We start from the raw sequence: 15,647 nt of genomic DNA on the forward strand, positions 1-15,647 counted from the left end.
CAAATTGATGTGTTGGGTTAAGTTAGTTTAGTATCAGACAGCCCAATATTATCTTCTGTGTTAAACCGTCACTTTATGATCAAGTCCTTATTCCGACCTTGACGAAAATGTAAATATACTATTGAAGTGGGTTTTTTTTGTTTTAGTAAAAAAAAAATGAAAGATAAATATTTGCATTCATTAGACAAAGGAAATGCTCTTGCTATGACATTGTATCTAACAGTTCTTAAATACTATTTTATCAATCAATAACATTCACTGTAAGCTTATTAACATATACTTTATACAATATTTTTACAATCAGGTTGTCCTGGTTCATGTCAAATGTTACTATCGAATGTAAAAGCTACCTTAATTTTAAAAAAACTAGTTTAACATGGGTTTGGAGACAAATGTTATATATGTTATATACCATAACCTTTTTTAATAAATAGAAACTGTAATGAATGGGGTTTAATGTCCACTGGTTTTGGGACTAAACTGAGATAAATATGATTATGATGCTGCCCACAGGTTTGTTAATTATGCACACATATCTACTTGAAACAATCAATTTCCTCATAATGTCATAAAATGAGCAATTTTAAGTTGCCCTGTTCAGATGGCCATGATAAGCCAGAATGGGAAATAAACACTTCTTGAAGACAGGTATATGATACTAGTGAATGATTGCTGGGATATTAAAGCTTAACTCAAGCGTCTAACCCAAAACAGCATATTTTATTTTACAGACAAAAGCGGCAATACTATATACCGGAAAATACCGGAAAACAACTGGAAAACTACCGGAAAAATGAAATGAAATGAAATGGAGTTTAACGTCCTACTGTTCTGCTCCTAACCTGGGCTAATGAAGACGGGCATACGCCATACAGTGTGCTATGAGGGAAATTTTGCCTGGACAGCGGCACTACGGCCTACTCTTATATCGAATTCCAACTGCCAAGGGATCTTTTACGTTCACGCCAATGTGTACACGGGACCTCGTTTTTTCGTACCATCCGAACGACTAGACAGCTTTCCTTGTCAGCCCCTCCGTCCTGCTTCACTGACAAGATAGAACCATGCCTGAAAATCTGGATGAACTTTCTCGGCCAATGCAGGGATCGAACACCTGACCTCCAGGCTAGCGAGCTAGTGTCTTACCCACTTAGCCACGTGATCCCCAAACTACCGGAAAACACCATGTTATACTGAATACCGCAAAACACCGGAAAAACACCAAATACCGGAAAACACACTTAATACCGGAAAACACCCTAAATAGGTAACCCGGAGCCTGGTCCTCTGTGTGCGGGGGGTTGGTGTTAGGGTTAGGTTTTTCCGGTGTTTTCCAGAGGACCAGGCTAGGGTTAGGGTTAGGTTTTTCCGGTGTTTTCCAGAGGGCCAGGCTCTGGGTTACCTATTCAGGGTGTTTTCTGGTATTTAGTGTGTTTTCCGGTATTCAGTATAACATGGTGTTTTCCGGTAGTTTTCCAGTTGTTTTCCGGTATATAGTATAGCCCAGAAAAAAGTCTCTCTTCGATACAATAATCTCTTTTATAGACAATATAGATTTAAAATGGGGATGTAGACTGAGTTGATAATACAGGTTGCCATTGTATACTGTATGCATTTTCAAATTTCAACTTTTAAGATCAGTGTTCAACAATTATTTAGATAAACAATTTTTCTTAGATCAGACCCAAAAATCAGGTCACACAATATTCTCAGTAGGGAACTCAGCAAGATTCTTATCTCCAGTTAAAAACTAATTATAATTTTAACACAGATATGCATATACATGTATAGGGCATTGGTGAGCTTATTTTCGTGATAAAATTAGACTCTCTGGCTTCTTCATTATTTATACCGTAATAGAGACATAGACCGTAGAATGAAGGATTGTCTTTTTCCTGTACTTTTTACATGTAACAATATGTTTTCGATGAAGCGATAAAAGCCTTTATATTTATATGCACAATGCTATCTCTATTTATACATTGTTTAATAACAGGCACACAAAGTGTTAATATGTAGAACATGTGGCACTTCACAATATAGTCCATAAATTACATAAATATCTTTTAATTTCTGCCATAGAGAACAAATTCTTTCATCCACTAAATGCCAATCAAAAAAAAAAAAATATGCCTTGTTCCAAATAAAATGCCATGGTTAAAAATATCCCTTTCATGCTTATATTATACAAGAGAAGTGGTGGATGGATGGTGATTGTTAAGATTCCAAATAAGACCATTGCTCCGTTTCATATTCCGACTGTGTACTCCACTTTATCTTGGTCTAAAGACACTTATTTATAAGGTCATTCAGTAAGGTGATTGGTAGAGCTTGAATCATTCTACCAATCAACACCCTGGAATGCTTTGATTATCCAGATAGTTAAAGAAATATACAAATACATGATATGATATCCAGGTTCATCATGTATGTTTGTGTTATATTTCAATATACATATAAATATACTAAATCAAGATAAACATGTAGCTTATCTTAAACTATAAATAAATAAAATAAAAAATATGATTGAAACTAACAGAGAATTGACATTACACTACATTCACTCTGAAGATTTCAGGCTGTGTCAATCAAGCAAATTGGGAATTGTTATTGAAATTTTGAGAGTAGGATGTTAAACCCCATTTCATTTGATTTCAGATTTTGAGTCTTAGATGTGAATACTGAATAGGTTGACTATAGATACAGTAAATGGATTCTAAAGAAAAAATACTTCCAAGGTGTTAATTTCACATTCACAGGCTATTCAGTGCACTACCTCTGACAAGTTAGGAACAGAGCTTTAAAAATCTGAAGGTTCTTCTTGACCTATGCTGGGATTCAAACCCGGCACATTTTTACTGTTTGACGAAATGAGGGCATGGTCTGTGTTATAACATTCAACCACATGCAGTACAACTCGAATATACTATAAGCCATGATCCATATCTACATCTGTTCAAACAGAAAAAGAAATCGTGCAGAAATGATTTGTGTATTTAGCAAATTCTTGTTAAAACGCCCAGTTTTATCTTATTATTCTGCCTGAAAGTAAATCTGATTTGTGAAATGATTTAAAAAAGAATCTAAACATTGCACGCATCTATATCAACGTTAAGGTTCATGACTATTAAACCTAAAATTAAAACGAGTTATTCAGGTGTGTAAAGAAACAAGAAGCCAGTGGAATCAGCACTCAATAACTATACAGAACTATTCCAAGCTGCCAATAAATATTGGCACCAGAAAACTATGCCATTGTGTTGACTTAATTCTCTTCTTACACAATTTACACTGTTCTTGTATATATGATGTAGATAGAGATAAACTACATACTTATAAAGGGATGTACACTGATTTGTATTAGGAAGACTGTTCATTTTTAAATCTTTTTAAAAGAGCAATAAAATAAAATGGGGTTTAATGTCATACTGTTTTGCTTTGACTGGGCTAATGAAGATGGGTATATACGCCATACAGTGTTCTATGAGGGACAGCAGCGCTAGGGTGTACCTTTATTTCGAATTCCAACTGTCAAGGGTTCTTTTACCTTCACGCCAATGCATACGCGGGTGAACTTTCTCAGGCAATGCAGGGATCGAACACAAGATCTCAGGTTAGTGAGCAAAAGACTTACTCACTGAGCCACTGTGGCCCCCTTTTTTAAAAGAGGCAAAGCATGTAGGTGATGAATAATCTACCATACATAGTATAAATTTTACATTTTAATTAACCAATCACTTTAAGAAATGAATTGAAATTGGGTTTAACATCCTACTGCTCTGCACCAACAGTGTGCTGTGAGGGAAATTTTGCCCAGACAGTGGCACTATGACCTACTCATATTTCAAATTTCAACTGTCTTTAACATACATGGCATTACATGCCAATCCGAATTACTAGACATTAACACCAGAAAATCTGTGCATACTTTTGTCTTTATAATAAAATGTTTGAAATTGAAATAACAGTAGACTGAGCATTGCTGTCAGAGCAAGACTTTGCTTATACCACACTGCATGATGTATTCCTGTTTTCATAAAACTATTTCGTTTTATTTCCACTTATCGCATAATAAAAACTTGCCATTGAGCTATTGACACCTGATGCAAAGAGAATCATGACAAATTGCATTTTTATATATGTATCTATATTTCCTAATTCACAAAAAAATAATGACAGCTCTTTAGTGATTCAAATTTGTAGATTGAGTGTGCTGTAGACGCCATTAAAGCTTAACATCTGCAAACTCCATTTTTGTGTCTATTTTGAAATAAAGCTGGCATCACATTCAGTAAATGTGTTGAACAGATAAATAAAATATGGTCTATAAAAAATGTGTTGTATTTATTCTCACTAATTATTGTTAAGTGAACTATAAGGTCTTCTTCGATTTTAGAAAAGATTATAAATGTTATTTACCCGTATAAAGAAGTATATCATGAAGAAGACATTAAAAGCCAGATCAACTTGTTGTGTTGTACTTGTAGACCATGGATGACATGTTTCAACAGCTTCATTTTGACTGAAAATATAAACAAGATAACCATATATAAATATAAACAAGATTATCATATATAAATATAAACAAAATTGTCATATATAAATATAGACAAGATAATCATATATAAATATAGACAGGATTATCATATATAAATATAAACAAGATAATCATATACATGTATAAATATAGACAAGATAATCATATATAAATGAGGGCAATGAATGAAATGGATCTTTATGTCTTAAGTTAAGACTCTTAACCATCTTAACCAATCTAGCTAATGAGGGCGGGAATTTGATATGAACTTTGTTATGAGCGAGGATATTTGGATTTCCATCTGTTACGGGATCTTTAACATGCTTCCATCAATAATTTGAGTCATTCGAACAACTAGACATTTTTCCTTACAAGACTATCTTGTCCTGCACCTCTAGGACAGGTAGAAATCTGACTAAAACAATCCTGTGAAACTTCCATGGTCAACACTGGGACCTATTGGTTAGTTAGCCTGCACCATATACACAGGGCCAGTGGTTCCATATCAACGAGGAAAAACAAATTATTAAGAAGACACAACTTTTGTTCTAGTTTTGAAAGCAAATGTATGTAAATATACAAGTATTACATGAGTATCTCTTTAAAAAGACACAAAGCTCTAGATTCTCTTTAGGATGATGAAATATCAAATGAATTTCAAATGTATTTGAGCCAAAATGGATTTCATATTAACACATGACACAATTATATGGAATACAAGTTACTTAGAAATTTACTTCTGGTGAAGTTTTGATTAGGGTTCTCTCATCTTTATCAAGCAAGAATTTTGTATGACCAAGAAACAAGCCATTTTATATGAAAGTGCCTACAGATAAATATTTTGTAACTATTATGCATTTAAAATAAAACAAGTACAATCATTGGTTTGTTTATAATGAAATTCTACATAAACATCACTCAAGAATTATATGATGTATTTGACCCTGTACTTAATCAACTCTCTACATGAATTCTGCATCATGAAGTATACTTTGCTTCTTGCACACACATAGGTATACAAATTGCAAAGCTTTTTGAGATTCTCCTCTTCTTTTGTTAAATTTACTGCTATCTATAGAGTTTTTGTTAAATTTACCGGTATTGCTTTCAACAAAACATTCATTAAATTCTAGATTGTTATATGTCAAGCAAACAACTACATGTATTTTCCCAATCGTTACAATGTTGCTGGGGTTTTGCAATAGCATCAATACTGTTATACCTATAAATGGGTAAAACCCATCATAATTAGATATATCATCCCTTTAATTTTGCAAATCCCTCTCCCCGTCAAATAATGCCTTCAAATCACAAAGCCCCATTCAGTTATCACTATGCAAATTTCATCAAATTCTTTTCTCCTTAAGTTTTTATGAACAATAATTCTTAAGTATTCAATTAGACTTTTAAACAGCAACATAGATGATCAACAGACAGATATATGACAGGAATAAAAAAATCTACAAAGTATTAAGTCACTTTGTCACAGTTAAAGACACCTCCTAGTCCTGGATCTAATGATTTAAATATATTTTATTAGTTAAAACTGAACTTTATGTGTAGTTGGATTTTAGGAGCACTATCAACTGAATTACCATGGCGGTACAGATGTATATAAGATTCAAATTTGTAACATGCTATCGTCTAATTTCTAACTTCTATTCATGTAATTTTTAACTTCTATTCATGTAATTTCTAAATTAAGACAATGTATAATCCAACTTATTTAGACAAAAAACGTCTTCTTCATTGACGCTTTACACGTTTAGCATGAACATCGAACAAGTTATCTAGAAATTAGACCAGTGATTATCAACCTGTGTGCCGCGGAATTTTGAACGGCACACTTATAAAATGCATAAAAACACATGATCCCAATTGATTATTCACTGGTGTCTACTGATAAGTTCATAGCTGTGTTTTTCTTTATTTAGTTTGAGTCATTCTATATGTTTATTACTAGTCTCTGTCGACGGTCGTATGCCGTCTTGAATTGCCATGTTTCTATTTTGCAAAATTTAAATATTTTTCATATATATTTAGTCAGGTGTGCTGATATTTTTATGTGTTCCAAGGTGTGCCGTTGGCAAAAAAAGGTTGAGAACCACTGAATTAGACGACAGCATGTTAGAGTTTTGAATCAAATATACCGCCATAAATAACATCTTCATTATCTGTCTTTAGTACTTTTTTTATAATACTTTTCGTTTCAAATTCTATTAACAATAAGGGTTATTGAATTACACATATACATCTGCTTATTTAGAAATTATTAATCGAATTTGCTTACATATTGATCAAATGGAAAAAACTACATGTAAACGTTTTATCAGATCTGGTAAAATTATTAAACGTTGAATCACTGGTTAAAAAAGGCATTAATTTCAATATGGTTGTAATTATTTCTAGTCTGTATTTTAAATGAGATTTATGACAGAATTGATTTTATCTAAATTAGCATTTAGAATTTATATTTATGATTAAATAATCCTTAAATGCCTTGTATTTGTTTTATATACAGATTTTTCACAAGGTTTATTTAGGTCTATGATAGCACAGAGCAGAGTATTACAGGTACAGCACTTGGTATATGAGATTATGAGACAGTCGACAGGTTTTAACCATCAATGAATACCTTAATGACGTACTCACCCAAGGACATAAATTAGTAACACCTTTAAAAATGATGGAAGGGACAGCCAAGTGTTTTAGAAATGGACGTACAAAGATGATACACTTTAGGTTAGGGTAAGCCTAATTAGCAAGAGTGTGACTTGAGTGGTGTACAACGTATCTCAGTTGCACAAAATTCCATTGAATCCTGGAAATTTTACAAGTGATTCTAATTATGGTTTTGCTTAATTAGATGTTTTAAATATACATTTAGTTGTTCATTAAATTGTAACTTCTGCTTGGTAGGGCAAAAACTGAAAGTAGAATATGCGAGTTTTAGAAATTCTGAATTTGCAAATAAGTGGAGGTTTAAGATGAGATACATGTATGTCAAACTATAAATAATATTATGGAAGAGTATTGTTTTTTTCATTGATTTAGGAGATATTATTCATTATGCAATTACTGTCATACATGCAGTATTGTAAACGTGTCTGTCATTAAAAAGATGACAAAGACTTCTTTTTGTAGGTCTCTCCATTTCTTCAAAATGGTTGCCATAGCAACAAGGTTTTGCACACTTTTATTCATAATAGAAATGAGATTGCTAATAGGATTTATCTAATCTTATCTTATAAGAACTTGTTATAAACTTCTTAAAATAATTGTATCATTTTTACTGTATTCAATTAACAGAATTCAAGATAAATATATTTGCCATGGTAACAAATCTCTTCCCATTCTGTCAGATCCCGGTAAAATCTTATTTTATAATTATGACAATAAAATGATTGCTGATTTTACTTTAAAAGTTAGCATATAAAGGGGAATCATTTCTGAAAATCAGAATTGTTGCTATCAATTTGGAAGATTATATAAAGGAGAAGGACAAAAATAAATGGAGATTATAAACATATGTTACAAAATATCTTTATACTTCTTCAATTTCTTACAGCCCACTATACAGTATGTACTTTTCAGGAAGGAAGGAAAGGGTGTGTTTCTCTATAACAGGAGATCTGACAAAACGAGAGACATGGACTACATGCTTAAATCTAAATCCTGTGTTCAAAGTTCTTTATTGGCATGCGACATACAATATACATGCACATTTATTAAGATATTAAAGTCACTGTGCGTCATGTTAGCGCCATAGAAATCACTTTCCAACTACAATATTGTGAAAGATGAATTTCTAACATGAATAACAGTCCAAAAATTGTTGAATTCCATTCGGCCACAGACCACGAATGATTTCCCCATTGACTTTAATGCTAATTCTTGTCTCTTAGACCGGCTCTAACTTTTCCCCAAATTTTCGTTTGGTAGAACGCTTTCTACCACAGATGGAGCAACATGTGGCAAGCTCTTGCTCAAAAGCATGTATAAGGTTCATCATACATCTTTCCGCCCTACATTTCAACCAAACCAACCTCTTAGCTCTTGCATTCTTCCATCTCAAAATCATGAATATTCACAAAAACCTGGCAGAAAATGTATATTCAAACACTTTTCTTCGCTTCTACACCAAAAAGTCAACCAAGGTCGCCATGCAAAAGGGGGAAAAAAGGAAAGGGAGAGAAAGACTAAAAATAACTTTGGACCTTGTTTCGCGGGTTACCAGTGTAGGAATAATTGGTGACTTGTGTTCATTCAGTATTTACAAAGATATTTGGAATTGAAATTTCAACAATCTGTGCTGGGTTTCATATATAATAAGGCCCATCAACATTTAGTTATTGGTAGGCCTGTTTTAAATCCAACACAATCCAAGCCGGGACATTTTCTAGCGTAGGTATTGTGATTTTGTTTTCTTAATTAGATTTTAAATCATCAATCTGAGTATATATTAGCGTGGATCAAGGCATGAGAAATTTTTTATTTTAGTGAAAAATACAAATGACACATCATTACTTCAAGATGTTAATTTTAAGAAAAAGACAATTCAAAACTAAAATTACTGTTTATCAAACGAAGTCCTAATGAGATTTATAACCTTGATTTACATATAGCCATTAAAATATTCTTTATAAAACCGTTATTATGCAAAAGTTGGTAGTAAAAAGTTGACATACTCTCTCATATATCAAGTTTTCTTTGATATTAGAGCAATACCGTCTGTTACCTATTGAATAATTTACTAAGTGTAAGAATTTTTTTTAACAGCTATATATATATATATATATATATACCAAACCTAGACCTTAATCCTTTTTCACACTGAGTGGTGGACAGATTTTCATATCTTGCCTGAGAAGTCATGAAAATGTATTATGTACGTTGATCAGTATGTTGCACACCTCCTGCATTTACCTAAATTATAATATATTGTATCTATGTATCACAGAACTTTAAAAAAAAACAATTCTGTATTGCCCAGATTCCTTGATCAATCTTTATAAAATAATCAACAGTACTTCAACTTCTCCTTGATGTCTCTTGTTGATTTTAAGATTCTGATTTCAAGATTATCAATATTGTTCTATTCTATAGAACAAGGTAAAAGCTTGCCAGAGGTTGCTATATTGATTTACTGAAATCTAAACAGAGAAATCAATATTTACTTGGTAGAAATGTTGTTGACAAACCTCAAGATATAACAGTTACTGGTATCTACCTGACATACCATTGACCTTAAATTTCACGCCAACAAAGAAACTTCTCTATTAAATAATGTAACCCTGTCACAGCTCAAAGCAGGATTTTCCGTCACATTTACAAAAATAAACCCACTTTTACTGACAGAGTACTGTGAAATATGTGACAGTACCTTAAATGTCCAGGTCAGACATGTACATCAACAGCAGCTCTTTTAACTGCCTCTCTGTTGACCATTAAACGGAAGCAGTTGTTCTGGTGATACAGCACTGTGCCGATCCATCCAAGACCTATTTTGTGCTCCGGTCCCCAACGACTATATAAAGGGAAAGTCGCTTCATGAGAGAAATCTGGGACGGCTACTTGCCGCTCATTATAGATTTCTCATCTTATACGAGCTCGAGAGCACAATATACACCAAACATTTCTTAAAATCAGATGTCCATTGATGCTATTATTTAGAGATTCTGTTTACCTATCAGAATATAGTAGAAGAATATACAAACCTTAACTATAAAACCAAACAGATATTTTAAAAGAAACTTATTGAAAAATTATTGATTAATTACAAGCCTGGAAAAAAGGCACCTTTCAGACACTGTCTGACAGACATTCAGGCTTTGTCAGGCACAACCGTCTGATGATTTATCTCTTTTCTGTGTTATTGATATTATTAAAACGTGTCTGACACAAAGTTCAAAATGTAAGGGACAAGTTCAGTAGTGTCTGATATTTTGTCAGAGACAACTAAACCTATTATTTTCAGGCCTGATTAATAAAAAAAAAAATCATCCATCAAAAAATTTCATGTGATATATAGGTCTTTGTTAAATATGCCTTCCCACATACAAACCATGTGTTTTGTTGATATATTTGAACTAAAAACATATTCAACCTAATTTGTCTATCAAAAGTTTGCTTTGGATTGATCTCAAAACATTTTATTTGGAAGCAAACTAATCTATTTTTATCATCCATGTTTATCATGTGACTTGATTGAGGGAGAGCCATTATGAGCTTGTATTTGTCGTTAGTTGCTTTCCATCTACCATCAATATCGAAGCCTAATTAAATTCCTGGATTAGCCTGTGCGAACTTCTTTTTGTGCCGTTTAATAGCCAAGTCTACTGCACATTTAGTTATCTCAGTTTTCTCATAACCATTTGCCATTAGATCAACACATAAGAAGCCCTCATTACTTCACTTAAACAGACAGCTAAACTGACAGTCAATCGTTTGGGGAGGAAACCCATACATTTTTGTCTTATGCAGTCCCCATGGGTGTTTTTCAGGAAATCCAGAATTTGTTTTAATACGACTGGGTATCTACTTCCCATACCAAAATTGTTATACTTTTATTAGAAATAACTACCAGACAAATACTTTTGTGGAAATGTACCTTTAAATAAATCGATACTACTGTTACTTTCAGACATGCATTGACATCTCAACCAATTAGATATAAAAAAAAATTCTAGCTTCATTTCAGATGAAGTGCAGCCATGTTGAAAGATTTTGTGATGCGTTTGATTGTAATGACTTGAATTCCAATTTCCTCATGATATATTGCATTGAAGGGAATACTTTATAGGAACCAAAAAGACAGCAAATATTGGAAAAAGATTGATTTGACTTGATCTAATATACAGAATGGAGTCTTTAGTATAAAACTCACTTAAGGAGGCATTAACACATTACAGATTTCTGATGGTTGGTAAAAAGTTATCTTATTTTCAGGATTTGCCACGTTTAAATTAGATAGCATGTAAAATATAAAACTTATCTGCCACGCAAGTCATTGCTGATTTATACATATTTTATTATAAATATTTCAGTGTTTAAGAGTATAAAGGACACTTGTGAAATACATCTTACTCTTAAAATGTCAGTGCTTTTGATATTTATGTGCGTCTAACGTTATTTTGAATATGACAAAATGAAATGGGTTTTAACAGTCTACTTTACTGCACCAATTGAGCTAATGAAGACGAGTATACAACATGCAGTGTTCTACGGGGGGAATTTTGTCCGAGCACTGGCATTTCTGCCTACTCTGCATCAATTAACAACTGCCAAGGGTTCTTTTATGTGCATGGATGATTTTTTGTCTGATCCAAACAACATAATCGAATCCCAGACCCCCAGGTTAGCAAGCTAGTACCTTACTCACTGAGCCACAGCGGCTCTAATATGTGAGTTGAGTTGAGTATTTCTAAAAACCAATCCAATTTATTTCATGGTGGGAGTGCCGCTTTAAAATAGAGTACCTCCTTTTCATTTCTCATAATAGGAATTAAATCATATATAATCCTCTGTTACATTCCCATTTAAATGATTTATTACATTCAGAAGGGAAGCAATAAACTGAAACCATTGAAGTTATGCAAGAAATTATTCAGATACAAACGAAGAAATACATTTTCAAATCAATATGTGTCATCATCCATTTCATATATCTGAATCATTTTTCTAGTACCGGTAATGGAAAATGAACACTAAATATTTTCAAATATAAATTGTATTATACTGCCAAGATAATTTAAACAGTAGCAACTGGCAGATAAATTCTATCTTAGAATTCAGAGGACTGTTATTGTTCATTTGATGCTGCTTAAATCATAAGGGGCAGTGATCGAGAGCCACTAATGGAAAACAATTGTTAGACCAGTCAACTATAATATATATACTTGTGAAAAACAGCTACCAGTTTTAAGTCCCCTGTCCAATCAGCAGCAATCACCTTATAGAGTACATGTCCTTATTGTTGTGTATACATGTAGTTTCATGATTTGTTATTATAATCTTTAGGATAACACTCTTTGAAACCTCACCCAAATAAATGAGTACCAGTATCTGTTTTCATTAAGTATGATTTATTAATACTAGTAACAGGTCTCGACTAAATACATGTAGCCACTTTTAGCTATGTTTGTGCATAGAGGTTTATTTTACCATTTATAGTAAATACATCAAATTTACTTTAATAAAATGCTTCATTTATTTCTTAGAATACCTCCAGAAATAGCTTCAGAATTTTATCAGTAGGGAATAAAAAGTTAGTTATCTCTGGTTCGTTAAATATCCCTCTCAGTGATTGTAGAGACCAGGCTACATGTATATTCACAGCGTGCGAATCAGTTTGACCCAGTGCCTGTGTGGTGACTTAATCAATTTTATAGTTTATTAACGGTACAGTTTATGAACTCATCCAGATTTTTTTATTAAAAGAAGGGTAGAATCAATAATATATTAATAAAGAATTTTATCCCTGTATAAGTTAGTAGTTTTATTTCTGTATATCGTAATTTCAGTAAATGAGATCAGAGAAATCCATTAATAGAACTTACTGAGACTACATACTTGAGATTAAAATATTAGAGAGAGAAAAATGGGGTTTAACATCCATTCGACACAAACTAGGTCCTTTCGGGACTAACATATGGTTAAATTTTATTTCAATAATGCGCTTGTGCGTTTGGGTCTTTAACAGTGGGAGGAAACCGGTTGACATGGGAAAAACCCATGAGGATGTACAGGCGACTCTCCTACCCCTCGTCATGTATTGAAACCATGCCACTTGACTCAATGACCGACAGACCTTATAATCAAAATGACACACCTTAAACCATTCGGCCACGGCCACCAAACCTCTGATTTATATAAAAAAAACATTCTGTCACATGTTAGATTTGAAATATTTAAATTACTACATGCTACACAGTACAGTTAAAACAGAATTTCAATATAAAACTTTCCCAAAAACAATGGGGTATTAATTTGTTTTTGCAAGACACCTTTTATAGACATTGTTAAGCACAATTTTTTTTCAGACCTAATGTCATTAGTTACTGTCATTTTGTCTATAACAGATTTGTCTTTTATCAGTGTTTTTAATGATCAGAAATGTCAGGTATTGGGTTCATTTGTGTTTAGATTGTGTGAGCCACACCAATTTTGTTTATGTAATCATTAACATTGGTTTTTGATGACAGATGAGTTTTTGTGCTGCAGTTTTATTTGTGGATCTTTTATATACATGTATACGCACCGAAAAACTAAACCTTGCATCACAAGGGATCTCCTATGCCTAGCCTATATGTAATGCTTGAATAAACCATTTAAGCAAAATTTAGACAAAATAGGAATTTCAAGAAATTTATTAAGGCTGGTCTATCCATATAATTGATCTCAAAACAAACTGCCTTTCTCTGATTCACCAAGGCATCCTAAATACATCCCTAGATATAAGGGATGATTGGTTTTTAATAAATTCTTCTAATAAACAAAGATATGTACCTTAGCTGATGACCTTGATAAGTTCAATAACAACAATTTACATTTTACATGTATATTAACAAAAAACATTGATTGATCAAACATGACCATAGTTCTTATACAAGTACGCATTCCAGAGGAAAAGCTGATCAAAGAACACATCATAAATGAACAAATAGTAGCCCAAAATAATGGTAATAAGTAAAGCGATAGATCAATAAAAATACCAACTGTCACATGCCTGGTTCTGGTTCTAGAACAAATATAAGTAATTTCAACCTGTGAGTCAATAGATATCATTAGTCAGTAACAGAATATTTAACTACATATTTACAATGTATTGTATTGATCACCTTTACAAACAATTACTCTAACATTTGCCTCAAACTAACAACAATTATTTATGACCCATTTATCAATTTCTGCAAGTCGATGGCTGATTTGTCTAAAGAATGACATATGTTTAAATCTGGCAGGCTTCCTGGTCCACCTCATGTTCATGCTCTTTGATATATTATAATAGACTCAATGTTCAAATATTGTTAACATTGGATGATTTTTTATTACAGAAATAAGCTGTTTGTCTCTTTTGAAAAAAAATAAGAGATCCTGCAGTTATTGCATTCTATTATTAAACCTTTCTACAATCTGTACCAAAATGGATAAGCCAGTGTACAAGATATTCAAGGTTGTTAGTCTGTGTAATAAATTCTATAAATCTTTTTGTTTGCCCTTTCTGTGGATGTGCCATAATTGACCTTTATGGTATTGTATTAAGGTATTGGTATATGTGGATGATAATGTGATAAAAGTGATAGTATATACTGTGTTTTACTTATCATCAACTCATCAAGGTAAACGTCTATATCATTACCTATCTGTATGTGACATTTATGACTAGCAAGATTATGATGTAATACCGTCAGCCGTGACCTTAAAGCATAGATATAGATACATGTATAAGAATTACTTACGTAGCATCAATAAAATAGATAATCAATGAGGCTATGCTGAGTAGAAATACCAAACCAACCTGAAAGGACAAGAAAAATAAAGTATGTATTAGGATTATTGGATTATATATTAGGTTTAAGTAAAACAGCTTTAATAACATACATAGATAGATATATAATAAAGTCTGGAAATAAAGAATTTATGAAAGACATTGTCAGGAACAATTGTTCTGGTGCTTATCATTTTATCCAGCACTGATTTGTATTTTTCTGTGTTTTCATTTTTCAAAATGTCAAGACTATAGTTCAGTAGTGCCTGTAATTTTGTCAGGTATAACTAGAAGCTTTTTTCTAGACCTGCATATAATTAATGATGGCATTATAGTCTTAAAGATGATAGTTTCTATATTCTGACATTAGAAGGGAGTCACGATAGCTAAGTGGGTAAGACGCTGGCTTGCTAGCCTGGAGGGCAGGTGTTCGATCCCTGCATTGGCCGAGAAAGTCCATCCCGATTTTCTGGCGTGGTTCCCCCCTTGTCAGTGATGCAGGACGGAAGGCCTTACTAGGACAGCTGTCTAGTCGTTCGGATGGGACGAAAAACCGAGGTTCCGTGTAAACATTGGCGTGAACGTAAAAGATCCCTTGACAGTTGGAATTCAATATAAGAG

The 15,647-nt window shown here is 32.8% G+C and overlaps 1 protein-coding gene across 7 annotated transcripts in view; it reads right to left on the reverse strand.

The window, feature by feature from the left end:
* LOC126809837 (calcium-activated potassium channel slowpoke) overlaps window positions 1-15,647 on the reverse strand; it is an 82,304-nt gene that overhangs the window by 51,833 nt on the left and 14,824 nt on the right. For all 7 annotated transcript variants that reach the window (XM_050534642.1, XM_050534645.2, XM_050534643.1 and 4 more), the window contains exons 2-3: window positions 14,998-15,056; window positions 4,420-4,522 (exon numbers count right to left, since the gene is read on the reverse strand). In XM_050534642.1, coding sequence (XP_050390599.1) covers window positions 4,420-4,522; window positions 14,998-15,056 — 162 coding nt within the window. The remainder of the gene's footprint in view (window positions 1-4,419; window positions 4,523-14,997; window positions 15,057-15,647) is intronic.

The sequence above is a fragment of the Patella vulgata genome, chromosome 2 (assembly GCF_932274485.2).
Source record: "Patella vulgata chromosome 2, xgPatVulg1.2, whole genome shotgun sequence".
NCBI classification, from domain to species: domain Eukaryota; kingdom Metazoa; phylum Mollusca; class Gastropoda; family Patellidae; genus Patella; species Patella vulgata.